Consider the following 26,683-nt stretch of genomic DNA (forward strand, 5'->3'; position numbering starts at 1 on the left):
AGCCCACCTAGATTACATGTGCATGTGCATGTACATTGTATGAGCAAGGTTCAGCGGATCATTACTTGCGATGATGATAAGCAGATATGATACAACGGCAATGAGATACAGTCACCGTGAAACTACAGCAAAACGTAACTCCAAGCCAAGGCCCGTGATCTTCTGCATTATTTTTAGCCGGTCTGCAAGGTACATGATTGTAGTCATAACCCGAGTTTTAACCTGAGTACTTTATACATAAAGAACTCAGATGGTGAGCCAAGGAAAATAATTGTAACATGGAAATTGTGTGCACAAGTTATGCGATCGAGTCCACCAACTAAACCAGATTTTGAACAGTCAGACGTGCACAATCTAGCACAACACTGACGAGGAGTACTGAGACATTCCACGGCATGAAAGTCAGCTTGAGCACGGCTCCCCTCTTTGGAATTAGCACCAATATTCATGAACCTTTCAAGTTGGAAAGGCGTTGGTTAGCGCTATCGAGCAGTGCTCAAACTGACTTTCATTCCGTGGAATGTCTCCGTACTCCTTGTCAGTTTTGTGCTAGATTGTGCACGTCTGACTGTTCAAAATCTGTTTGAGTTGGTGGACTCGATCGCATAACTTGTGCCTACAATTTCCATGTTTCAACTTTATACATAGTGGAGATTCACTGCACAATAGTCAATAGTCCGGCTCTTCCTAATCTAGCCTGCACGCGTAGACCTCCAGACATACATTACAGAGTTACTCAATCTACGGACTGTCATCTAGCTGTTTCCACCTTGTTAGGTATTATTATCCGAAGAGATACGAGGGTCCGGAGGAACCGATCGCAACGAAATCTGCATTTGCATACACGCACACACACACGCGCGCGCGCGTGCATACACACGGACGCACATGCACGCACACCCACACATGTACATCCAACTACACGTACTAGTAGTAGTAGTATCCGAATATTGTGTGCCGTATGTATGATTGTGTAGAGGTGAGTGAGCTGTGTGGTGTTTGCAGAACAATAATGATTGTAGTACAGTGCCGTATGCCCTGCCCGGACATTCTAATGTGAAGTGGCCACCCGGCACCCATACTCCCATAGTAAGTATGACAGGTCTAAACTCTACTCCTTGATTGGTCTCTACAAAGTGTAAAGCTTAGCTGCATAACCTGGCTGTGTCTCAGCTCAATGCCTTCATACTCGTGCAACAGTGTGCGGCTTGGTGATGGAGGCGAATCGGTATCCATCGGCCTGGGCGCTACGGTTATGCCGGTCTGCAGCTACACCAAAACATAATCCGCACATGTTCATAATATTATTTACATTGTACATGACATAGGATTAGATTGGACCTGTCGCAACTTCACGAGTCATGCGCACAATTGTTACATAACTATTCCCATGTTTTTGTGCTCCGCCTGCACAACACAACACAAAAACAGAGCTACACAGCCAGTGGCTGGCATTGCCGTATATACATGTAGTTGTTGCATTACTACTTCTATGTGCCGGTACCTGCTGGTTTGGTGTAGTAACATTACTGTGCGGATTGAATAGAGTGTGAAGGTATCTCTAACACTTGTGCTTGAGGTAGTGTGTATAGTGCAGTGAGCCTTCTATTCAGCAACAGCAACGGTGCCTACTTCCTTAGGGTTGGATTTGCTGGCCTTGCTCATGGAGAGCATTGGCTTTGACGTGTCTTTCAACTACACTACTGTACTACTTTGCGAAACCATCTTGCTTGGCCTCTGCTGAAACGTCTGTGCTCCACTACATGTATACTTGTACGTTGTAGTTCTCTACACAGCATATCACAAGGCACCCGCAACAACAAAATACACTACGGGTTCGCGTACAGGGAGGGTCAAGAACCACCTTCCCATGATTTCTTAATAAAATTATATCAATAGTTGAACAATCTGCGTACAATATGAATCGACATCTTGTTTACCATCCTTGTCATTGCCAATGATGTAACTATCAGGCTTTGGCGTTTGCAAGGTGCATATGGTTAGCGTCAAAGTTGGTACGCTTTCCAACCACCATTTGCTTCGCCATTGGCGAGCCACCGTGCTTACAGCAGAGACGTCTGTGTGTGATATTGTTGTAGTGGACCACATAGACCTTTGCCTGAGTGCAAACTCGCGGCTCGCTGTGTCTCCAGTAGTAGGAGCACTCTGCCCTTGGCTTGGTGCTTTGAGGTAGTTCAGAAACGTGTTGTTCTTCACCTGCCTTCGTTGAGATCTGTTCTTCCAGTTACTCTGAACTCCGCTGATGAGACCTAACACGATCACTAACGTTACTGTTACACTACAGATACAACTAACTGGCCGAAGATTGTATAATTCGACATTCTCATCATTTCGACTAGTGACCAAAGCGTTTAATACTCACTCTCGTGGTGGTCGCAATAGCAATGCTCAAGACCTTCGATTTGTCAGACCATGTGGACCTCCTTTTTAAAATCGATAATGTTCGAGGTGTAATGCCCTACTCACCACCGCTGGCCGAGGGCTGAACAACGACAACAACAACAATTGGTGCGAGTCGTCATCATGAAAAGAAAGAGTAACAATAATGACAACAACAGAGCTAGAGCTGTTCGCGTTCATTACGTCATTGTGTCTCTGCTTTTCTTCATCGGATGACAACGGCTCATCTAGAGACATGGAATGAGAGAGCCTTTACTAAGAGACATCGTGCTGTATGCGATCAGACAGAACAGCGTGCACTGCACTTTAAACATGACATTGTCCATCTTGCCCAGACAACGGAACTATGCCGGGTCCGGACACAACGCTAACGGAACGCGAAATCAATGTACCCTTACGCAAAGCACGCATACATGGACAAATCCACACCATCGGTAAAATGCGACTGACTTGCACTGTGTCGAAGTGTTCGCCGACATCGTTCCACTCACAACTGCCGATCCCAGAGCAACTGTTAGATCTCCAGTCTCACATAACAGCGCAGTGGAAGTCGCCAGTAGTCAGCATGGTATTCTGAACAGTGGTCGAGTCTCACGTCCTCTCTTCTACCTACCTGAATAGCACAACAGTGCATTCATGTCTTGTGCAATGTCTGTCTGGCTGTGCAGCGCGTATCGCGCAGGCAATGGCTTGGCGATGTTGCCACCTATATTTGGATATGCAATGTTATGTCGCGGGATGCACAAACAGCAACGACCGACAAGCAAATGTCCGCGATCCACCATGCTACTTCGAACCTTGCCTCAGACCGCCGGCTGAAGATCAATGGCTGAACAGATCGCTTCATCTCTGTGTCCGGCCGCGGCGACACTTGCCTCTAGCCCGGGATCCGGTAGGTACAAATAGCCTGATAGAATTGCCAGGACGAGATCACTTCCAGGACGGTTAATCAACGTCACACCACCAAGTTCATTAGTGTCTTGCTGCATCCTGCCGCATCAGATTTAGCCAGAAAGCGGGAAATAGTGAGAGTATAGTACCTTGCTCGGTCAAAGTCCTGGTTCGGGAAACACGCCAGGGCAGACATCACCTTCTCTTCGTTGTGGATGTTAGTGAATGTTCTATCAAGTTCTTTTGAACAGTTGGTTTCTGCTCGAATCGAGTTGAAGGCGTTTCCTAAGGAGAAGGCATAGTCCTGTGGGACGGATTGCGAAGTCTATCATCTTTAGCTAGAGAGTTAGACCTCAATAGTTACGTCCCTTACCTTGGACTAGCGTTAGACCACAGCTGTGGGTGTTGTGCGTGCGTTTTAGAACAGGACAAGCCACAAGTGTGACGTATCCTGGTGGATCCATTGGTGGTTGGTTTGCGGATTGGATATCGTATTCAGCTCGAGCAGACATGAAGAGTCTGATGTCTTCACGGTGGAGTTTCCATGCACTTCGGGCATGCGTTCTGCTGTGTCTAATGGCTACAGGATCATGTGAGTGCTGTTGTATTGTCAGTAACACTGATATGCTTGCTTGGTGGTAGGCATGACAGTCATATTATTGGAGGCGCGTGGTTGAAAATGACACCGCTGGCTGTTCTAGGGTTAAACTTAAAAGTAAGCAAGCTATGTAATTCGTTCATGACCATGGACTGCTTTTAGTGCGCGAACGGCCATGTCAAGTGACGGTGTAGTGTAATTGTCTATGAAATATACTTAAAAAGATGTATGTACATATCATAGACCATAACCCGTCACCGTCACTTGAAATGATACGTTCTGCATTCACTGGTTGAGGAATGGAAAAAGGGAACAGCACGAAGAAAAATTGACTGACACCACCAGGACTCGAACCAGGGACCCTCGCTTGAGGCCGGATATGCTCTAACCACCGTGTACTGTATCTTGATTGTAATTGTAAGTATTGTTGCGGTCAAGGATTTGCACTGCACTGCAACGAGTGTTCAATCACTAAACTGTGCTCTTCTGAAAACAATTCTCCAACTACAATATCCCGTTTTACACAGCAATCCTTCCCTTTCAATTTCCATTTAGGAAAAATAGCGTGTCTCGGATAGTGCGGTCGATAGCAAGGACCACCCTAGGGAGGGTTGGTCGAGAGGAAGAGGAGCTACTTACATGTACATGTATGTAGTCAGGAAAACGTCATGCAGTCCTGCTATGTCTAGTGCAATGGGCCGGTGCTCACTGAGTCAGTAACCCTGACGGCCTGAGCCTGAGGCGCATACATTCTTGTTCAAGTGTCCGTATTCACATGTTTAAGGGCTTCACGTCTTGATGTACAGTTATCTAAACCAGTATGCGCACTGTGTCCAGCAGTCAGAGGTATTTTATCCTGTGGAAATCATCAACCAGGGAGTCGTAACAATACTACTGTTTTGTTGCTAACAATCTTGATAATGAAGACAGTACTGACAGTACTGAGTAGCCAACACTATCGCGTGGCGCCATTTTCGCAAAGATCGCACATTTACAGTAACATGATTGTACATCCAGCACAATGATTCCCAACACCTTTACTTTAGGCTTTACGGTATCTCGAAAAACCGACCTCAAAGACCTTGCTCAGGCGGTGGCAGCGGGAGGTTCATCCTCAGCTCCATGTTCATGTTCATACGTCGTAGATCTACTCTTGAGTCTTGAGTCTTGACACGCTTTGCTGAACATCCACTACATCCACTCAGTCTGAGTCTGGCCCTGGCCCTGGGCATTCTCAGGAAGTTTTGGCCCAGTCTGGGCCTGGCAGTGTAGTCCGACATGCCACCGGCATTGCAAGTATTATGTCAACCCGCTCAGCTCAGCCTCAGCTCAGGTCGTGTGCTCCGAACTGCACTCTAGCTCTGCAGTCAACAACCCTGACAGTGTCACACAGTACAGTCTAGTCATGTAACAAAATTGTTTAGTGTGTCTCCATCGTTTTTTTGCTGTGTCGGAATGAAGCCGAGCTGCTTACTATAGTATGGAAGTTTTGGAAACTGGGGAGAAGCCCAGGCAATGTTTTACGGATGAACAGTAATAGCACAGGGGCTGAATCAGAGTTTGCCGATCACAGGACGCCATGATTAGCGTCTTTGAACTCAGAAAGAAGTATAGAATCGTGTTCTCTCGCTTCTCTCACTGACGACATTGTTATCTTCGAAATAATTATATTAATTTTCGTAGCAAGACTTTATTGGCGCTAGTAGCGAGTCTAGAAACCTAACGGTAACACTGGGCAAGACATGGACATGATGGAGGCGTGCCATGCTGATGCAGATGTTATGAAACCTGATACGGTAAACAATTGCAAAGTTTGCTACGAAAATCTGTTGAATTGATTCTGCATTAGAAATTTAGAATCACAGACAACAGAGGCGAAAGGCTGTGAAGCTGAAACTTTTTAAAGTTACAAGTTTCACGAATTTCAGCGATCGATCATCAGACAGCAGCATTACCTCGAGCTGCCTAGACCGGCCTTGTTTGTGAAATGTAGAATCATATTGTTTTGTTGCTCATTTGACTCGTTGCTTCACGACATGTATACCTTGGTGGATTATTTCATTTTTGGGAATTTCATTTCTGATGGGGAAGATATTTCCTGTACTATAGATGCTCGCACTCACGTCATCATCTACATGTTCTTTTCTCCGTATGATATCTGTAGGGTGTATGCCGACATCGTTATCTGAGTTCAACTGTAACTTTGACAATCGCCAATGCAGAGTACAATGGAGAACAGGCAGCCAGCCCGGTGCAACATGGTCGTGGTTGGCAGAACAAGGGAGTACTCCGTCTCGGGGAACTGGACCTGCGGTGGACAAGACCACGGGAACAGCGCAAGGTAAACCAACCGATCATCCCTCCCCCCCCCCCCCCACACACCCAATACAGAGAGTCCTCATGGCGTATATCCCCTGTGTTTGCCAGGCGTTCGTCATAAAACAACTGGGTGGATACTTCTGCAAAACCGTGTGCAGTGAGTGCACACACTTATAAGCTAGAATATTGCTCTATGCAATGGTCTGTATCTTACCTGTGGTCTAGGGCCTCACAACACAGGGGCACACTTAACTCACTCCATGGGGTATACTGAGCAGGACTGTGATATCAGTAGCAGTAGAAATGTATCTTGTGTTGGTCTGTAGTCATTTTCAGGTTCTGGTGAGCCTGAATACAACAAAAGCGTTCAGCACTATTAGTAGAGATAGTGCAATTGCGGTGTAATAATCTGGAAATATATTTTCCCTTTCTTTACTTTACAGGAACGTACATGTTCTTCGAGGCAAGCTACCCTCGTCGTCAAGGCGACCGTGGTGAGCTGATGAGTCCCATGTTGCCGGCGGTTACGAATGGCTGTCGGCTGCGCTTCTCCTACCATATGTATGGCAGTGGGATGGGTTCGTTGAGAGTGTTGGCTGTGCATACACCGGGTCAGAGACCCAGACCACAGGTAAGATTCAGACAGTGCTGTTCATACTTACTCTCGTTTCCTCTGTGCTGCGCTGATGAGTCCACAAAGGACGATACAGTTCTGTCCGCAGATTGAGTACTCTCATAACCTATTGCCTTCCTAAAATAAGCGTAGAGGCGACAATCGTTTGAGAATTGCGATCAACAAAACGAGCTAAACCGACATTTCACAACGACATTTCGTTTTTTGAATACAATACAGCCTTTGTGAAATGTCGGGTCAGCTCGTTTTATTTATCGCTTTTCTAAAAATATTGCTTTTACTTGTTTTTTTGTTGTTCTTTTGGGAACTTCCATACTCCAATCATCTCGTGATAGTTATGATGAATAGAGGAATGTCATGGTGGTGTTTTGCTACTGCCTGTCATGTTAGGTACGCTAAAAGAAGGGCTTCAGATGCCTGACAGGCTCTAGGTGTAACTTAGAGTGGGGTTCAAGATTTTGATTGTGGAATTATGAGCTTTACTGTTTTACTCCAAGGAAAAATGGAGCCTCAAGTGGGACAGCCCAACTTTAGACATATTGGCACATGCGTTGATTCAATGAGTGGGTTGGCTGAGTGCTGAAATGCTTAATACATGACTTTACACACGTCAATTCTACTTTCTTCCTGTCCCTGTATTTCTGTGAGTTTTGACTTGTGTTTTATCCCAGCACAATGTGTGTACTGTATGAATGGATCTGCGTGCATTTGTACGATTGTTTCCTGGGTGTGTGTGTCTGCGTGTGTGTGTGTGTGTGTATGTGTGTGTGTGTGTGGGGGGGGGGGGGGGGGTTGTCCGTGTGTACCGTGTGTGTGTGTGTGTGTATGTTTGTGTGTATTTGTTCTGATAATTGTGTAGGTATTTTCCGTGTCGGGTAATCGTGGCAATCGGTGGCACACAGCCACTGTTAATCTTCCGGCCAGCGAGGGAGATTTCTTCATCATCTTCCAGGCTATCCGCGGTACACGCTTCAGCAGTGACATTGCCATCGATGATGTAGAGTTTGTCGGCTGCACCGGTTTGCCTTGTAAGTGTAGTGTGTGTGTGTGTGTACAGGGGGCAGTCAGGTCCGTAGCCCGTATTGGGCAGGGGGGCACTTGTATCCCATAAATTCTTGACCTAGGTTCAGCATGCACATAATGACCATGAATGACATGCGCCAGCCATCCTACACATACATGCAGGCGGCCGTGCACCCCCCCCCCCCCCCCCCCATGAAAGGGGGACCAGCTACGCTCCTGGGAGTCATTTCCGAAGAGAAAACAAACAGATTATGTGTACAGGCTGAGGGGGAGTTATTTTCCGAAAATGCAGTGCCCCTCTGTACTTGGAGAGGAATGATGATGAACGACACTAGGCTATGTCACTTTGTACTGTACCATGTGTGGTAAGACCATGTGTGGTAAGACCATGTGTGGTAAGACCATGTGTGGTAAGACCATGTGTGGTAAGACCATGTGTGGTAAGACCATGTGTGGTAAGACCATGTGTGGTAAGACCATGTGTGTGAGCAGGGGAGAAGGCTATCTTGATCACATCCGACTGTATTGTTCCGAAGGTTGTTTCGTATACTTTGTTATTGGCATGCCGGCCACTCTCAGATATACAATTATGGTCACGTGATGACCTTCGAAGAGCGTGGAACTCTGAGTTGCAAGATAGCGGCCCCTCCCCCCCCCCTTTTCTCTCTCTCTCTTCTCTCTGTAAGCGCATACATTATATTTAGGTAATTGAAATATGGCAAGAATGGTCTGTAGAAAAGATTGCTCATCCCCAGGACTTGAACTAGGCCTGATGCTGCTACTAGGACTGTGTATTGTGTTCTAAAAAAGGTGTGTATGCCTTTGATTTGATTTTCCGTTGCAGCTACGTCTGCAACAACAGCTCCTCCAGGTATGAGCATTATGCTGAGATTTTGCTAGTCTTTTACCCAATGAGCATGCATGTTGTAGGTCTACTCAATGTGGTTCTTTGCAGTGATCCTGCACAGCTGTCTGCAGAGTTACCTACTTGGAACTCTTATCTACTTCCTGCAGAAACAAAACATCTTCATGACTCTTTATTCACATTCTAAGGAGTTGACGCGATCCAGAGATTTGATTTGGCGGAACAAAACTGACAAGGCAATGAGAGAATATTCTTGTGTAAAGCACATGCAGTTTATCAGAAGGAAATCAGATCTACTGCATTTCCTTTACAATGCACGTGATCTTGCATGGATTTGATTGGTACATTATCTCTTCCTTATCCGTGTAAGTGTGCGTTTTTGTGGCTGCTTGTTTCTTTGTTTCTTTTTTTGCTTAGGAACATCTTCTAGGGTTCGCCTGGTTGGTGGTGCCAATGCAATGTCTGGCCGTGTGGAGGTTTACCACCTGGGAGAGTGGGGTACAGTGTGCGATGATCAATGGGAGGTATGTTTTACAACATGCATGCATTTATATTGCATGACTGTATATAGTAAAACCTGTAACTACAGACCACCGTGACTAGCGACCAGCCTGGTACTACAGACCACCGTGACTAGCGACCAGCCTGGTACTACAGACCACCGTAACTAGCGACCAGCCTGGTACTACAGACCACTTCGCCAGGCACGGACGGTCTCATATTATTATAGTTGTGCTGTGCAAACCTCTAACTAAAGACCACCTGCCACTGAAGACCGCTTTTTCTGGCCCCAAGGGGTGGTCTTTAGTCACAGGTTTTGCTATACATGTGCATGTGTGTGACTGTTGTGTAATGAATGGTGCTAGTGAAACCTATATCAGATCCACTCTGATTCAGCCATTTTCCTCACCATGTGTATGGCTCCCTAGATTTGTCGGATTCTTTCTCTGCTTTGTCTCCATCGATCTTCTACTGTTTAGCTTTCCCCGGTTTCATTCTACCAGTTTTCTCTCTCTCTCTCTCTCTCTTTCTCTCTCTCTCTCTCTTTCTCTCTCTCCATGTCTCCTTCTCCATCCTGTGTTGTAGATCCGTGACGCTAACGTTGTGTGTCGCAGTTTAGGCTATGGCCTGGCAGAGTCAGCTCAGTGCTGTGCGTCTGCTGGTCGTGGCAGTGGTAGAATCTGGATGGATGAACTCAGGTTAGTTCACTTCACTAGCATATGTGTATTGTTTGTTACTTCTGCTACGTTGTGTTTAGAACTTTAAAGTACTGCTCACTGAAATCCGATCATTTGAGTTAAATTTGCACCCTGTACCAGTTCAGATTACATTTTTGCAGAATCCAGGGTGTATTTGATTCACTTTGTAGAATTTCTTTGAGCCGAAGCACTGTACAGTTTTTTAAGCATCACAGGAAGAAGATGATATGGGTTGAGTTTTACACACTGTACGTGCTCTGGAAATACTCAGTTTGAAGTCGGTTGGAGTGACTTCATCATTGTGTGCGTGTGTGTGTGCGTGTGTATTTATAGCTGTGTGGTGTAGACCTGGCTGAATAGTGGCGATCAATTCTTCAGCCTTGTAAGCCGTTGAATGGTGCAATCCCAGTACCAGTTGCTATGGCTTCTGCTGTAGCATCGCTTCCGGTGATGGGCGTTGATAGGTCAAAAGGTGTGTTTCTACATGCCGACATGCGTATTTGTGTTGATGTACAGATGCAATGGTCAGGAATCGTCGTTGACGGACTGTATCTTCAATGCCTGGGGAGCACATGACTGTGGCCATGGAGAAGATGCTGCTGTTGTCTGCTCGGGTATGTACTAGTATCTCTTTGTGAATGGGATTTGAAACCTTGTAAAGGAATTTCACCTAACTGCTGTCTTCTAGGGGGTCTGTTTCAGTCGGAAAGTTATTGACTATGTAAGTAGGTCTTACTGTTATCGTTTCTATTGTGTATGTCTTTATGCATACCAGCGTGCGCATGTCTGTGGATGTGTGTGTGTGTGTGTGTGTGTGTGTGTGTGTGTGTGTTTGTGTGTACATGTGTGTGTTCTTTCTGCTCTCACTGTCGGGTTCAGGTGCACTGCCCACGCGTCCAACGGTAGATCCCACTGCTCGTAAGTACATTGTGTGTAGTGATCCATGGGGGAATCCCTGGACTCTCATACTACTACTGTAGTGCAGTACTATGCAGTATTCATGTACAGTGAAACCGGTCTAAGACCACCGCTCAAGGGACCTTCAAAGTGCGGTCTCTGTTACCAGGTGGTCTCCATATCCAGGGTCATTTGACTGGAAATAGCATCCCTTGGTCCTGGTTTCAGTGGTCTTTTAGGACAGGTGGTCACCTTGACAGGTTTTACTGTACATACTTAGTAACTTAAATCCAGATCTACCCTTGCCTGTGCTTGGTGTGTTTACATACTCAATTCCAGGTAATTTAACGTGACTGATATTTGGGTACCGTGTGTGCCATGCACATGTGCATGCTTGTGTGTGTGTGGGGGGGGGGGGGGGGGAGGGTTGTAGCTGTGTGGTGTAGACCAGGCTAAAATTAGTGGCGGTCAATTCATCAACGTTGCTAGCTGTTGAATGGTGCAATCCCAGCACAATTTGCTATGTCTAACATAGCTGTTTGCTATCATCGCTTCCGCGAAGGGTATATCTGAGTCTAAGTCTGAGTGTTTGTGTGTGTGTGTGTGCACATGTGCCCGTATGTGCGCCCATGTGTGTGCCTGTGTGTGCGTGTGTGTGTCTGTGCCATTGTGCATGCACAGCTCAAGCTGACCTGGTGTTCAACGACGCAGAGATGCTCAGCTCCATGAATCTCTACATCGAACAGCTGACTGCCGAGCAGGTGATCTGCAGTGCCGAGGAGAACTGCCTCAGTGTCACGCGGGCAGATATACTACAGGCCAGTGCAGGTGGACGTCTATCCAGTCGCCATCTCCTCAGATTCACTACATCGGCGTGGAATCGAGGCAGCGCCGACTTTACACCACCTCCAGCCGAGCCACAGTGGCATGCGTGTCATAGGCATTATCATTCCTTTGATGACTACGCTACGTATGACCTGGTTGACTCTGCAGGTTAGGAACGCAGGGCATGTTCTGCTTCATACACTTACACTGCACTCACCAAGCCTAGTAATCTACAATGGACAAAGACATCCAGCCTCATGAATAGATTAACACGGGGTGCCACCACGGTCTTATCACTACAAACACTGTTCTGTGCACTCGAACACAGTGCTACTTTAGTCATGTGACGTTGGATTTGTCTGGCCTAATCTGTAGATACTGTTGTTTTATATGGACTTCAGAATAATCGGGTGAAACTCCGAGTTTCACACTGAGCAACTATCAGGCAACACACTCTTGTTGTTTCATGCGGTGAACTAGTCTTGTAAATTGGGATCCACTGGCCGGGATAAGGCTCATCATGGGGGAAAAGAGGTGAACAATTGTTCGTGCAGTATGCGTTCTGTAGCAGTGAAGGCTTGTTACTGCACTGCTTGTTCCTTGTGTGGTGACTGTGTGAGTATAGTGGCGTCGGAAGGTATTCAACATTGCTGTGGCCATGAAGAGACGGGGACCCTCCCCTCCCCAGAAAAATTGGAAATTAGGCCCAAATAGCCCATATTTAAAATTGTATTGCTTCCAAAAGCACAATATGAAATTATTGGTGCTGCTTTGGCCGCACCTGCCGCATCGGTTCCGACACCCCTGGTGTGCAACCCGGTACATATCTAAGACTTCCAAAGTTGTTGACCAGCTTCTCGGAGAGAAGAGAGGGAAATCTCATTGGCAAGATCTCATTCTCAGTGACTGCTCTTGTTAACGCATCCTTCTATCCCTCCTCATCCTGGACATTGTACTCTTTGCATGTCCCGCTCTGCTGCAGGTGTGAAGCGGGGATTCGGTCACAAGGCTAGTTTCTGCCTGACAGACTCAGCATGTGATCCCGGTGTGCAGCCAAAGTATGAATGTGGACTCAACAACCAGGTATGTAGTGCCAAGTCTTTTGCAAACAAGGGTCATGAAAAGTGAAGATAGCGTGAACGGCTGTCTGTCCGTGTGTTCAGAAACTGCATTCCACCAAGGACCGCAAGACTCGGTTGGGGAAAGGTCATCGCCTACAAGGGCATATGCGTACGCATGAACATATACACACACAGTCACAGTATATTATATACACACACACGTGCACACGTGCACACATACACCCGCGCACACACACACACACTCTCTATCACATCTTACACTCTCTTTCTCTTCTTCACCTCTTTCCTTCTTCTTTTTCAATTGTTCTCGCTCTCTCTCAATGTGTCGTTTCTGTTCATGCATGTGTCTTTTCGTGTTCATGTGTGGTGTGTCCAGGGTATTTCCATCAACTGTTCCGATGCATACGGTGCTAATCTAGACTGCCAGTGGGTGGATATGACGGGGCTGTCGCCTGGAGTCTATTGGCTGACGGTACACATCAACCCTGCACGCATTGCCCCAGAGGAACGCTATGATAACAATGATGCCACCGTCATGTTCCACTACACCGGCACAACCATCACAGGAAAGCGACTTGTCTCGGGACCTCCACAGGGAAATTCCAACACACAAGGTAGGAGCAGATGGCATTCACCATTTGGAACTGTTATGAGTTATGAGCAGATTACCCTGTGTTTGGTTATGGTATTGTCCTGTTTGCTGTGAAGCCATCAGCCATAGCACATAGCTATGAGATACGATCGTGTATTTGCCTGGAGATTCTGTGGTTATGTGTTAGATACTTGCCAGTGTGCGTTCTACTGTGTTGGTCTGTGTTTGCACGCTTCCAATTATTTGGACATACAGGCATGTGTGCACCCTCCTCCCCTCACCCCTCCCCTCTCCCCCCCCCCTCCCCACCTCTCACACATACAACATGTCCTTGCTTTGAAACACCTGCTCCTACCTAGGAATAGTTGGCATATCAAGATTTTTTCTCCCGGTTTTACGATACACCAAAACCTCCTCATTGTTGATGTTTATCAATGAAACTTTGTGTGTGGGTATGTGTGTACATGGATGTGGCAAATGGGATTTAGGCCTTTGGCCTCTGGTTGGTGGATCTGATCTATCCTCCCCCACCGTTTAGGAGCCGCATCTGACGCCTGATCATGGGGTGGTGGCGTCCCACGGAAACGGAAAGGTGGTTCTTGACCAGGGAGTTGTACGACTCCTTGTTCTTGACCTACCCGGTACGCGAACCCGTCGAATTTTTTTATTATTTTTTTATGTGTGTGCATCTGTGCATGTATCTGTGTTTGTTTGTGTGGGTATGTGCGTGCATCTATGCATGCCTCTGTATTCGCTTGTGTGTGTTCCTGCATAGGATCTGCTACTCCGACTACTCAACCCCAACCGATCACAACACAAGCACCATCTGGTCCAGATGTTCGTCTTGTCAGTCGTGACAATAACACACTGAGTGGACGTGTGGAAGTACGCGTCAACGGCGTGTGGGGAACGGTTTGCGACGATCGCTGGGACTTCAATGAGGGCAACGTCGTGTGCAGACAGCTTGGTCTGGGATACGCCACGGACGTCTCATGCTGTGGACAGTAAGAAAGAAACCTGCGGGTGTGTGGTGTGTGTACTGTGTGTCGTGGGGCGTGTGTGTTTTGTGTTGTGAGTTGTGGGCTTGTGTGGTTGTGTTGTGTGTTTGTAATTCTATGTTGTGTTTAGCCTACAGTGCTCTGTTGCCTGTGATAATTATATACCTGAAAGCTGAACGACAAGCATGGAGGTTGCGTTAAATCTGTATTAGTTGGTAGGAATTTCTAAATTTCTGTGCAGTTAAGGCTCAATGAAATCCCCTGCCAGTGAATAGTGTCATGTCCCTGCCTGAGAATATGTGTGTAGACTTTACAAACCATGCAGTGCCTTTGTTGTTATAACTGTGTGGTGCCGGATGCCATCCCCGTATGTTGGGTTGGACTGGTCCAGGATTCTAGTGTGTCCCAGATCCTTACAACTCTCATGATAGTCGGATGAGCCACTGATTACACGAGGAGTATAGGCTTGTATGTAGTGTCTTGTGAGGCTGAACCCAGGGTTCTCGCCAACGCGACATGGCGGGGCACTGCACCCTCCTTCACTTTTTGACCGCCCCCTTTCAGAATGAATGCACCACCCTTCAGAGTGTGAGCGCCACTTTTTTATATGCATGATAAGTACACATCATGAAGTAGCACAGCATATAAAAATGGTGGCACAAAATGGCAGTAAAATCACAACATTTTGGGTCCGATGATCCCCCCCCCCCCTTCACTTTGGTTCTGGCTATATCCCTGGACCCAATAATACTATTATCTTTGGTGGCCACTAGCGATTTGTAGGTCAAGCCCATGTTGAAGTCTTATGTCGGTCATTGAAGTTGGCCTCTGTAAATATTGCAGTGCTCTTCTGGAGAGCAAAATCCAATATTTACAGTGCAAAAGCCGGTGTAGTATGTGGTATGATGGTGTTCATGGGGATGAATTTCACATCCTGATACTATGACCACAGTCTGCAGCGGTGTTTGTTTGTTTGTTTAGCTTTATTTTACTTCATCAGAAACACAGGCAAAATCTGCCTTCTCGCTGGGTGTATTGCCACAGTTCTCAAAATGATGAAGATAAAATTAATGGTGTTTGTGCCTATGTTTGATGTGGAGTGCTACATGGATCTGGGGATGGTGTTTGTAGTGTTTGTTGCATGCACTCAACCTGGTGAATTCGGGATTATGTCTCACTGTGCATTCCATTTGTAGGGAGTGTTCCACTGGTGAGTCTTTATGTTTTTTGGATGCATGATGTCCAAACTGTGTTTGTGTGTGTGTGTGTGTGTGTGTGTGTTTGTGTGTGTGTGTGTGTATGTGTGTGTGTGTGTGTGTGTGTGTGTGTGTGCGCGTGCGTGCGTGTACGTGCATGTGTGTGTGTGTGTCTGTGTGTGTGTACTATATTTCCAGGGAAGGTAATGGAGCCGGTCAGATCTGGCTTGATGAGTTGCAGTGTGCTGGAAATGAACAATCACTGACGGGTTGTCGTCATTCTGGTCTTGGTATTCATAACTGTCTGCACTCAGAGGACGCGGGTGTTACCTGCTCAGGTGAGTCGCATATCTCCCCGGTTATAAGTCGCACTCTCATCTTCAGACTTGAGTCATGGTCCAGTGTGTTTGCTTGAGTAGTGTGTGACATGCGATTGTATGTTGAACCCCCTTCTTCCACCATGGGATGCAGCGCTTGAAAGCAGTACTGACCATGATCAAGAGTATTATGAAAATATAATCTGTGCAGCTTCAATGGGTTACTGTAGTACTAGTAAAATACCTGGATTACATTGTTTTAGACATGCCCAATATGCATGTGAGTAGGACTCAAGCTGGTCTCATGCTGCCCAACTGTGGCTCAGTTGTACACGCGTCACCACTTCCCGCCGCTTCCCTGCATCGAATAGGATGTGATCCGGGGCTACTGCCAGCTTCCACCCATGATTGAGGTGTACACTCTGTGTCCCAGAATCAAGCGTGTATGCTGCTTATGTGGAAAGTGACCAAACAAGACCACAGCAAATTTTATAATATCTTGTTTGAAAAAGTCAACATTGGGCCGGAAATTCCACTTCTACCAGGAATATTCATTTTTGATGATTGGGCCGTTGATGGTCATTTGAAACTAGGATTTTTCTAAAGACGCATGCAAAGTTGATGGTCTGAAAATGGCGGTTAGTACATGCCCATAAGCCCATTAGCGTGACCCAGTCATCCAAGACACTCTCTGTACACTCCTAAGCATCACCATCATTATTATTGTAGTGATGCTGGTGAGGTTGCCGTGTCGAAGTAGATGTGGTCCAGGATAATAAAATCAGGGCACATGTGCAAGTGCCTATATGAGGTAAAAGTGCAAGTTAGTTTGTCTGCTTTGTCGTGTTCAGGTTCGGGCACTACACCGCAGAGTACAACATCTCGACGTAAGTCTCAGTAGATTCAGGAGTGGAATAGGATAGTTTGTTTGTTGGTTGGCATCTGTGTGTTTGCCGCGTTCAGGTTGAGACTGTTCCCTCTAATTTCTTGCTACATGTGTAATCATATGTGTGTGTGTGTGTGTGTGTGTGTGTGTGTGTGTGTGTGTGTGTGTGTGTGTGTGTGTAGTAAAAAAATGAAAAAGACCAAAAGGGATTCACTGGCCAAAAAAAGCCACTTCATAGCTGTGTGGTGTAGACCAGGCTGAATAGTGGTGGTCAATTCTTCAGCCTTGCAAGCTGTTGAATGGTGCAATCCAAGCACAAGTTGCTATGGCTTCTGCTGTAGGATCGCTATCATCGCCTCCGGCAATGGGCGTCTAATGGTCAAATAGTGTGTGTGTGTGTGTGTGTGTGTGTGTGTGTGTGTGTGTGTGTGTGTGTGTGTGTGTGTGTGTGTGTGTGTGTGTGTGTGTGTGTGTGTGTGCGCGCGCGCGCGTTGCTATAAGAGAAAATCTGTGGGTGCACATCCAGTGCCTTTGCAGATTTGCGTGCTTCTCTTGCGACGGGCATATACATGGTACATGGTGTGTGTGTGTGTATTTAGTATTTTAATGTTGTCTTGGACTGTATTCATGTGTTCAGGTGTACGTCTGGTGGGTGGTCCGAATCAGCTGAGTGGCCGTGTTGAAGTGTTTGCACAGAACCAGTGGGGTACTGTGTGTGATGATCACTGGACACTGACAGAGGCTGCCGTGGTCTGCAAACAACTTGGGTACGTGTATGTTCTGTCAGTCGTACTGTACTTTTCACACCTGCTCCCAGTCCCGTGCCATCTCCACACTCAGACAATGAACGACGAGATAAGTACATTTTGAAAGACTGTATTTGTGACAAGACGACGGAAACACAACTAGACATGACGAATTGAAGACGCACACACAGCAACACGTGCATGCACCAACACCACGTACACGAAACAACGTACTAAAGCATGTTCTGTCAGATCTACTGTACCAATTCTATCACGATTGTACTAGCCGCTTGAAATCATATTCACCTTTTTCCATCCATCATTGTACAGTGTTGCGCAATGCGTCTTAACTCTGAACAAATCACTACCCAATGTGGTACATCAATGAATGAACATAATGGCGTTACTTGCCATAATATTTATGTAGACACAAAGTGCCAGCTTCTGTTCAGGCAACCGGGCTTCATGATATCAGCACTAGTACTGGTTTTGCTCTGGGCGTGTTGGCTTCTATTCTGTCCTGCCTGGAACATGTGTTCAGTGCAGGGAAACTGTAACTGCTGTAAGCACCATCTACTGGCTTCAGCCACTCTCCTTTCAGCAGCATAACTCTGTATTGAGTGCAACAACTTTGGGTTTAGTGGTAGAATTTTGTTTTCTGTGCAAGTACTCAAGTGCAAGCATTCTTCGGGTGTGTACCAGCACAATGTATCATGCCAGCAGTCAACATTCGGCCTGTATCTATTGCAAGTATTACATGTACGTACTAGTATATGTTGCAAGAACTCTGTACTCTGAGCCCAGTCTGTGCTGCTCATGGCCTAAGCATATCTAGTTTCTGTGCATGTGTTCAATGTTGTGTTGTGTGTACAGTCTTGGCAACCCACTGGCTGCACATTGCTGTAGTAACCACGGTCAGGGTACAGGATCTATCTGGCTGGATGATGTACGCTGTACAGGCACTGAGCAGTCACTACTGCAGTGCAGTCATCCCGGTCTTGGACAACATAACTGTGCGCACAGTGAAGACGCCAGTGTAGCTTGTGGTACGTTTAGTTATTGTTCGGGTTTTTATTGATGAGTGCACATGAGTTTTTGAAGTAATTGGAGCGTCACACATGTGCTCGTGTGGGTATACGTCCTTCCATATGTGTGAGTACATGGGCTTGCCTCTACCCAGCTGTACGGTGCTGCAAGACCAAGCTGATTATTGTCAGCCCCGAGCCTTGCAGGCTGTCGAATGGTTCAGCTCCGCTGATGGCTCATGCTAACAATTCAAAATATCTTACATTCTCGGGGTTTCAATGCGTCACATGTCCTTGACATTTTAAACTCTGCAAATGAAATCACCCTTTTCTGTTTGGATTGACGCATGCGATTGACCTTCAAGTTGATGTGCTGGTCTTGTTTTCTGCGTATTGGTACGTATTCTGTAGCTCCTGCATCATCGGGTTCATCTGGCTCGGTTGGACAAGCACCGCTTCCTGCATCCACTACCTCCGAGTCCACCACCACCACCACCTCGCAATCTACCACTGGTGCAGCGGCAGCGACAACTACAGCCACCACAGACACTGCTGTGTCAAGCTCAGCTAGCTCAGTCGACGACGTCTCCACAGAATCCAATCACGTGACTGCACCAGCAAGCGGCTGCTTTGCGCCAGGGATTCCCCAGAACGGTGGTCGTACCAGCAACCCTGGTGAAGTGTACCAGGTGAATGACACGGTGACGTACAACTGTGAGAGTGGCTATAGTCTGATTGGTGATATCACACGCTCGTGTCAACCGTCAGGACAATGGACTGGAACGTTACCTACATGTCAAGGTCAGTCAGTAGTCATGCCAACCCTGTACATTGTCATTTTTGTGGTAATTAATGTTGTGATAATGTTGGCCTTGATCCTAGAGGGTGGTGGTGTGGTGGATGCGGAAAACTCGGCTTCCAGCCGGATCTCACGCAAACCGTGAAATTTAATTTATTTTTTAATGTTGGTGACTACATGGCAGTACCTGCCATGTTACATGGGCTGGGGGCATGAAAACTACGTTGAGTTCAAACCCACAACCACTTGCTCTGAATGCTTGTCTATTTATCATTTGGCGCAGGCTCTCTGAAATGTTTAGTCCTAGCATGCACTGGTTGGTTCGAAATCGGAATGTGTGTGGTTTCCTGTATAGAGTGTGTGTGGCTAGGTGGTAGAGCGTTCTTTCACATAGAATATCAAGTTGTGAAGTCGACTTGAGCGGTTACATCGAAAAAGTGATTCGTTTAGGCCATTGCAGACCCATTGATGATGAAATGAATGGCGTTACCTCCAAGGGATATTGCCCGATGTCCACCGAACCTTCCCTTATCTTTCTCTGGGGATAGCAGGGCATTATGCTATTGCCAGAGGACATTTCCTACCTCCACTGAGTCACATGTCAGGACTGCTGCCTCACTTTACCATGAGCTGATCACTGAAAGCTAGGTGCTTCAGTCTCATGTCAATGTCCCTTATGTGTAAGAAAGAAAAGGACCAAGGAACTACAAGTTACGCTATAATGTCCACTCACACCACCAGTTAATCCTTGGGTCTCCATCCGAGTCCATACCCTGATGTGTATTTTTTAAATGTGGTTTCTGGTGTGCGTGTACATGTGTGCTCTTGTGTGTTCTGCTACTTGTGCGTAATATGTGCAACCATTTTTTTTCAGCATCATGAGGTTGAGGACTGACCAGCACGAGCACAGGCACGTCTGCAACGTTCGGCTTGAGCCATATTCATTGACGAACTGGAAGGCACGTGGCATGCTGTTTGACTTTGCCACTGGCATCTGTATGTGGAGTCAAGTAGGTCAACAGTGTCATCTGTATGATACCGATGTACTATGCCGAAGCTAGCAGAATAGGCATGCATGCATGCACTGTGCCCTGCCAGCGATGTGACACACAGTCAGGCCATGTGCCATATAATATTATTTGTTATGATTGCACCACACAGTATGTTTGCTTGCCATTTCAACAGCACCGCTGGTCTCACAGCATCATGATCTCTAACGAATGAGACACTTGAATTCTGCTCATTATCGCCAAATAAAGTTGTGAATCTTTCATGTATTAATTCACTGCGTTTACCCTGATATGCATGATAACTACTCACGCATGTTAAATTCTATCCATGGACATCGTGACGTATGTTCTATAATATGAATAATGCAGTTCTGCAAGCTGTGAGATGAGAGTTAATCATATGAGAACCTCCATGGTTGCTCGCCTAAAAACGCAGTTATAACGGTTTGTTGAAACATATTGACTGTGGCGTGACCCGATGAGGTTTGTGTGACTAGCATTCAGCTCTAATTCGCTGTAATGGTCGGTCGGCATTCAGATCGTGCGTATTGACTACGAATGCCACTGACTTGTTCAGCCTACTAAATGAATGACATTATCAGCCACACAGAATGACGTAATTCAAAGACCCATCAATGATCAATGGAAAGATTTAAAAAAAAAACTTTGAGTTGGGAATCATAGCCAGTTTGCTTGCTATGAGCCAGCTGTGATGTTGGCATATCAGAGACCGTTATCATCATGTGCTTAATGACAGCGGGTCATCTTACATTACCAGCACGTTGCCAGTGTGGGAGACTGGAAATTCAAAGCTGCAGTGGTCAACACCTAGCAAACTTTCCATCATGAAGCTGCTAGTAAGGCGAGACCAAAAAAAATTAGAGATTCCCGGGTCCTCCCGCAGCAAAATCGAGCCAATGCCAATTTTTTATTTATTTTTTAACAGTTCATACATGTACAGAGTACTGATCATGTGAGTAGATCTGTGACGTGGAGTCACACAAACCCGAGCTTGTACGACTCCCAGATGTACAGATCAGGGTCATCGTTGGCCGAAATATAGAAAAATTGAACGGGTAAACCGCGTACGTACCTGTTGTCTGTTAAAAAAATTGAATAAAAATTACCGGAAAATGCTGTAAAAAAAGTTCATGGCATGCACACATACATACACCGGAAAAAAATAAAAATAAAATTCGCCCGCCCGCACCAATTTCACATGGGTCCTGCCCGGGAATCTCGATTTTATTTTGGTCTCGCCTAAGCAAGGAAAGTAGACGTTGTGTTGAAATGCTACTTCGACGCGAATCACAAGAAAATAGCTACAAGTAGAAATGAGAAATCTGCAAACTGGTGGTGGAAAATAGCACTGAGACTATGATTGTAATGAGACTATCGATAATCCGACAATGAAATCTCTATTTGCAGTGCGGAGAGAGGTAAAAATCAGCAATGTTTCGGAAAATATTTCAGTGTTTGTAAAATGCTGTACCGGAGTGCATAGGACAGAACTCCTGGATGTGACTACACTATGATCCACGTAGTATGTACAGTGCCCACGGGTGTGTTGCTCCTTGGCAGCGATCTGCAACTTGTGTAATCGTAATATAACCTCCGCTGTATTGTAACTCATGACAATGGGTGTCTAAATCATGCATACACGCATTCATGCATTCATTCACACAGTCCGATTAAAATCTCATGCAATATAGCATCCGTACGAGTCAGCAGTCAAGGCTTGCTGTGTGCCTCAACCAAAGTGGAGTATGCGCTATACTATACACAAGCAGATAGGTTTAGCAAATAGAATTATCATGGGACAGTTCCTGGAAACTACAAGTCTGGTCTATGATCTATGGTCTATGATCTATGACTATGATCCAAGAGCGTTGCAGAAAGTCCGATTTTTCAAGGGACACGTTGAGCTGGAGGATCCCGAACCAGTTACTATTCTACAGTCAAAACTGCTTAGAGTACGTACTGAAGGTTTTTATACTATTGTCTTCTACGTACTTTTTGCAGTTGACGAAAGCTGGGCACACTAAACCTCAGCGCGGGTGTTCGGCTAGGAAGTACGAAAAACACTGGTCTTTAAAACGTTAGACTTTGTGACTCGTTAGACTTTCCGGTTTTACAGCATCCGTCATTTCATAGCAGTGTTTCAGTAGTTTAGAAGCACCTCCGCTCTACCATACTTGGCCCCACTTCATCGTACTCCTCCTTGGTGATGCACATCTCCTGGAAGTGCGGTGAACTAGCCAGCAAAGCCCCGCCAAGCCAGGCGGAGTGCTGCTTTGCACGGTGCACTTCTCCACCACAGTCAACTAGCTCAGACTGCAGGCGCTCGGTGAAGCCAGGACACTGGGTTGGTCCGCCCGCCGCAACGATGTTCTTTGCTGGCTCTGGCAAGGTATCAGGACCCATGGCAAGGCAGCGACGCACCAGGTCAGGCAACAACAGGCGATCGAGTTCATCCTCGACTGGCTTGAAGAACACTTCCGCACACTTGTAGCGCTCATGATCCAACGTGATCACCTTTCCGTCCGGAGTGGTGTATGTTTTTTCTAGATCCGTGATGCCGTCTGGGTGTGGGTGTGCATCCGCATCCGCTGCTGCCACGAATGCTAGCTGTTCCTTGATAGTTCTGGCCACGTTGTAATCGGCACTTGTGCGCATTTCCACACCGCGGCGGGTGAGTAGTGTGGCTAGCGCCTCTGTCATCTCCCTGCCACCCAGGTAAGAGTGCTTTGTGCCGTAGCGCAGGGCACAGCCTTCGTACACCGGCATGGCGTACGATACACAGTCACCACTGCCCAGCACGATACCCGACACACGGCCCGTGGAGAGTAAAGACAGTACTAGGTGATTGGCTAGGTAGAATCCAGGCACGTCGAACGATTCAAAGAAGATCTGTGACGGCAACACGGATGCGCGCACATGCGTGCACGCACACACGGATGCATATGCACGCGAATGCATGTCCACACGTGTGCACACAAACGGATAAACGTTCACACGTGCGGACACACACACACATTAGAGCATTCACATATAATGTTGTTAATCAGTCATATGTTCTCGTGAAATTGACATGCTGTCGCTACATACAGAACAAGAATGAACAGCAAATATTGCATGTCTCCAATCTGGCGCAAGAACAGGCATGGATCTTTTCAAGTGAAACCTCAGCCAGGTCCTGCTGCTGTCACATTGTAGAGTGTGTAGTGCTAAATCGCCTACCTGTGCGGCTTTCTCCCTGTTCATGATGGGATTCAGAGGTGGCTCAGACAGCAGCACATGCTGCTCCACCGAATCCTGGCATTCCAGCTTTTTGTACAGCGCATGATGCCAAACCTGCTCGGGCAAGAACCACCGGCAAACACACATGCACACACACACACATGTACTTACATGCACACACACATACACACACACACACACACCTTAGACCTTAGACATGCCCATCGCGGAAGCGATGATAGCGAACAGCTATGTTAGACATAGCAACTTGTGCTGGGATTACACCATGCAACAGCTTGCAAGGCTGATGAATTGACTGCCACTAACTTTAGCCTGGTATCCACCACACAGCTGATCGAAGTGGCTTATTCTGGCCAGTGAATCAGTATTCACACACACACACACACACACACATGCACACACACACACACACACACACACACACACACACACACACACACACACACACACACACACATAACACAAATGTGCTGCTTGATCTACTTGGACATAATTGTCAAATCATACACATGGGTGCGTATGAGAACACCAATTAGACATTGTCTGATCTGACTATGCATGTTGCGACCACCACAACACACACACACACACACACACACACACACACACACACACACACACACACACACACACACACTGCGACCAGCACATCAACACTACCTAGCCTGTCCAGATCCCATTGCCGTGCCAACAGGCTATACCTAGTCATTCTCAGTTTCGCTGCATTGCATCAGTCAGGAATCTCAGGATGCATGCCAGAATGACAGCAGCCAGTAAATCTAGCAACTAACATCGATGCTGTACAGGTAAATCTAGCAACTAACATCGATGATGCTGTACAGCAGTAACACAATGTACAGTGAAACCTGGTTTAAGCGACCACCCCACGGTGCAAGCAAAAGCGGTCGTTAAAGCCAGGTGGTCTTTAGAACCAGGTCACACAGTGTCTGTGTAGAACTGTTGGTGCATGGAAAAACTGTCGTTAATAAGAGCAGGTGGTCGCTAAACACAGAGGTCGCTAAACACAGAGGTCGCTAAACACAGAGGTCGCTAAACACAGAGGTCGCTAAACACAGAGGTCGCTAAACACAGAGGTCGCTAAACACAGAGGTCGCTAAACACAGAGGTCGCTAAACACAGAGGTAGCTAAACACAGAGGTCGCTAAACACAGAGGTCGCTAAACACAGAGGTAGCTAAACACAGAGGTAGCTTCCAGGTTTTGCTGTATTGTATTTTTCGGCACTTGTGCCAGTGGTTGTGAGGCTTACCCACTCACCCCCACCGTTAGGCGCTGCATCTGCCGCTAGGGTTTATCGGGTGTTAGCGGCCGTCGTGAGTTCCCTTCGGGAACGGATACGATAATCTACTACTACAGCATCGATTATCCGAACCCTTCGGGTAAACGCAGTCAGGGTAAGTTCCGATAAGGTCAATGTTTCGATAGTACCAACCATGGACATAGCTCCGCATGCAGTATGCTCATGTACCGTATTTCCCCGGTTATAAGTCACAGGCCCATTTTCAGGTCTGAACCAAATGGTATCAATATATCCACATAAGTAAGAAGTCACACTTGATTGTAAGTCTCATCCCCTTCTTTGCCTTTGAAGTTTGATGTAAAAAGGTGCGACTTACATTTGGGGAAATACGGTATATGCACGTGATACATCAAATTGTGTATCGACCATGTAGGTACAGTACATTGCCATGCACATTTACATATACAGTACAAGCCGTTCTACCATGCGTTGACGGACATGGCTGCAGCGCACGCACGCACACACACATCTGGTAGATCCAACGACTTCACGTCTGCAGTGGAATATGGTGGTGAACTCACGTGCTGCCCGCGGCATGCGAATGCCATTCATTCTTGTATGCTGAATTTATACGGGAAGGTTCGATGGACTTCTCGTGTGCTCTGGATGGCAGTCGTGAGTCAGTCAAGTGAGAATTCAAGTCGGCATGAATGGCGCAAGCTCCCACGTAGGGAGCAACACACAACTCCCCAAGTATCGCCGAAGTCGCACCAACCTCTTCTTCAAACCGAATTTATATGTATATTTTATGTTTGTTTTTTAGAATACGGAGGCTCCACTGCAGCCAATTCATAATATTATTATTATGATCAGTCAACGTCAACGACCTTTGTGTAGTGTTGGTGACTGATCATAATATTTTATGTTTGGTCCCAGTAATTCCGGATAATTGATCATTCGAATAGCAGGTGCCGGATAATCGATGCTCTACTTCACTACTCAACCGCACGTGGTCTGTTCGTGTTGATGAACGTGAACTAATAATTCTGATTGTAGTTAATACGGTGGTAATAGGGTTGTGTTTAAAAATAGAACAGATTTCAAACGAGATACTGTAGCAGGGCGAACTTAGCCTGTACAATCATGTACATTTTATATGGTGCCCCTGACCTTCTCCATATCGTCCCAGTTGGTGACGACGCCTTGTTCAACTGGATGCTTGATGGTGATTTGACCTCGCATTTGCAGCGCTTCTTCGCCGACATAGCTATGCATCTGTCCCATGCCACTGACCAGGGCTTGAGCTCGGGGAGTAGCGACAAAGGAAGGTATCACCGCTCGCGGTGCGTCGTCACATGCCAATCCTACACGGCACGTGGAAGTACCGTCATCAATCACAATGGCCCCAGATGCAGGTCCAGTCTCAACATGCTCATTGGACGACTCTGTCTTTGCTGACATTATCACCGATCACCCTAATCTTTAGTTTAGTTTCCACTAGTGTCAGCAGCGATCTGTGCTCCAAGTCCTAACCAAACTGGCCAAGACAGCAAAATATTGCAGAGAGAAACTTGGTTTTGGAACGTTTGATCGCGACTCGCGGCAGCTCAACAGCGCCAACAAGTAGCAATGTCTTCCCAAGGCGAGTTCAATTACTCGATCGCACGCAGCATTTGAAGAGAGGAACAGCCGGCTATTGTAGTTTCTGATCTGGAAGTGACAAAGCTAAAAGTTAAACTGTATTTTACTCTAAAAGCCAGAACGGCGTGTGACAAAAAGACGCCGCGAATGAGGTGAGTTTTGCGGGGATTTCCCCGAACCGGCACCATGTTCAAGATG

At 46.6% G+C, this 26,683-nt stretch overlaps 2 protein-coding genes across 3 annotated transcripts; one reads left to right on the top strand and one right to left on the bottom strand.

Annotated features, from left to right (window-relative positions):
* The first annotated feature begins 3,102 nt into the window (after positions 1 to 3,102).
* LOC135824802 (deleted in malignant brain tumors 1 protein-like) lies at positions 3,103 to 20,797 on the top strand. Of its 2 annotated transcripts, none has more exons than XM_065337513.1 (19): positions 3,103 to 3,904; positions 6,075 to 6,251; positions 6,673 to 6,860; positions 7,723 to 7,891; positions 8,731 to 8,757; positions 9,169 to 9,275; positions 9,838 to 9,950; positions 10,467 to 10,564; positions 10,830 to 10,868; positions 11,529 to 11,840; positions 12,655 to 12,755; positions 13,131 to 13,368; positions 14,122 to 14,350; positions 15,739 to 15,878; positions 16,709 to 16,744; positions 17,381 to 17,510; positions 18,363 to 18,535; positions 18,926 to 19,315; positions 20,188 to 20,797. In XM_065337513.1, the coding sequence occupies exons 1-19, from the start codon at positions 3,823 to 3,825 to the stop codon at positions 20,193 to 20,195; spliced, it is 2,757 nt and encodes a 918-aa protein (XP_065193585.1). In that variant the 5' UTR covers positions 3,103 to 3,822; the 3' UTR covers positions 20,196 to 20,797. The 2 variants fall into 2 exon arrangements, with proteins under 2 accessions (XP_065193585.1, XP_065193586.1); XM_065337514.1 differs by lacking the exon at positions 3,103 to 3,904 and adding an exon at positions 5,323 to 5,706.
* Positions 20,798 to 20,911: 114 nt separating this feature from the next.
* LOC135824810 (uncharacterized) lies at positions 20,912 to 26,581 on the bottom strand. The gene is made up of 3 exons (XM_065337523.1): positions 26,015 to 26,581; positions 23,564 to 23,677; positions 20,912 to 23,233 (listed from the first exon to the last, which is right to left on the bottom strand). Exons 1-3 carry the CDS (start codon positions 26,303 to 26,305, stop codon positions 22,493 to 22,495), a joined length of 1,146 nt encoding a protein of 381 aa, XP_065193595.1. The 5' UTR covers positions 26,306 to 26,581; the 3' UTR covers positions 20,912 to 22,492.
* Between the last annotated feature and the right edge of the window lie 102 nt (positions 26,582 to 26,683).

This window comes from Sycon ciliatum, chromosome 9 (genome assembly GCF_964019385.1).
Source record: "Sycon ciliatum chromosome 9, ocSycCili1.1, whole genome shotgun sequence".
NCBI classification, from domain to species: domain Eukaryota; kingdom Metazoa; phylum Porifera; class Calcarea; order Leucosolenida; family Sycettidae; genus Sycon; species Sycon ciliatum.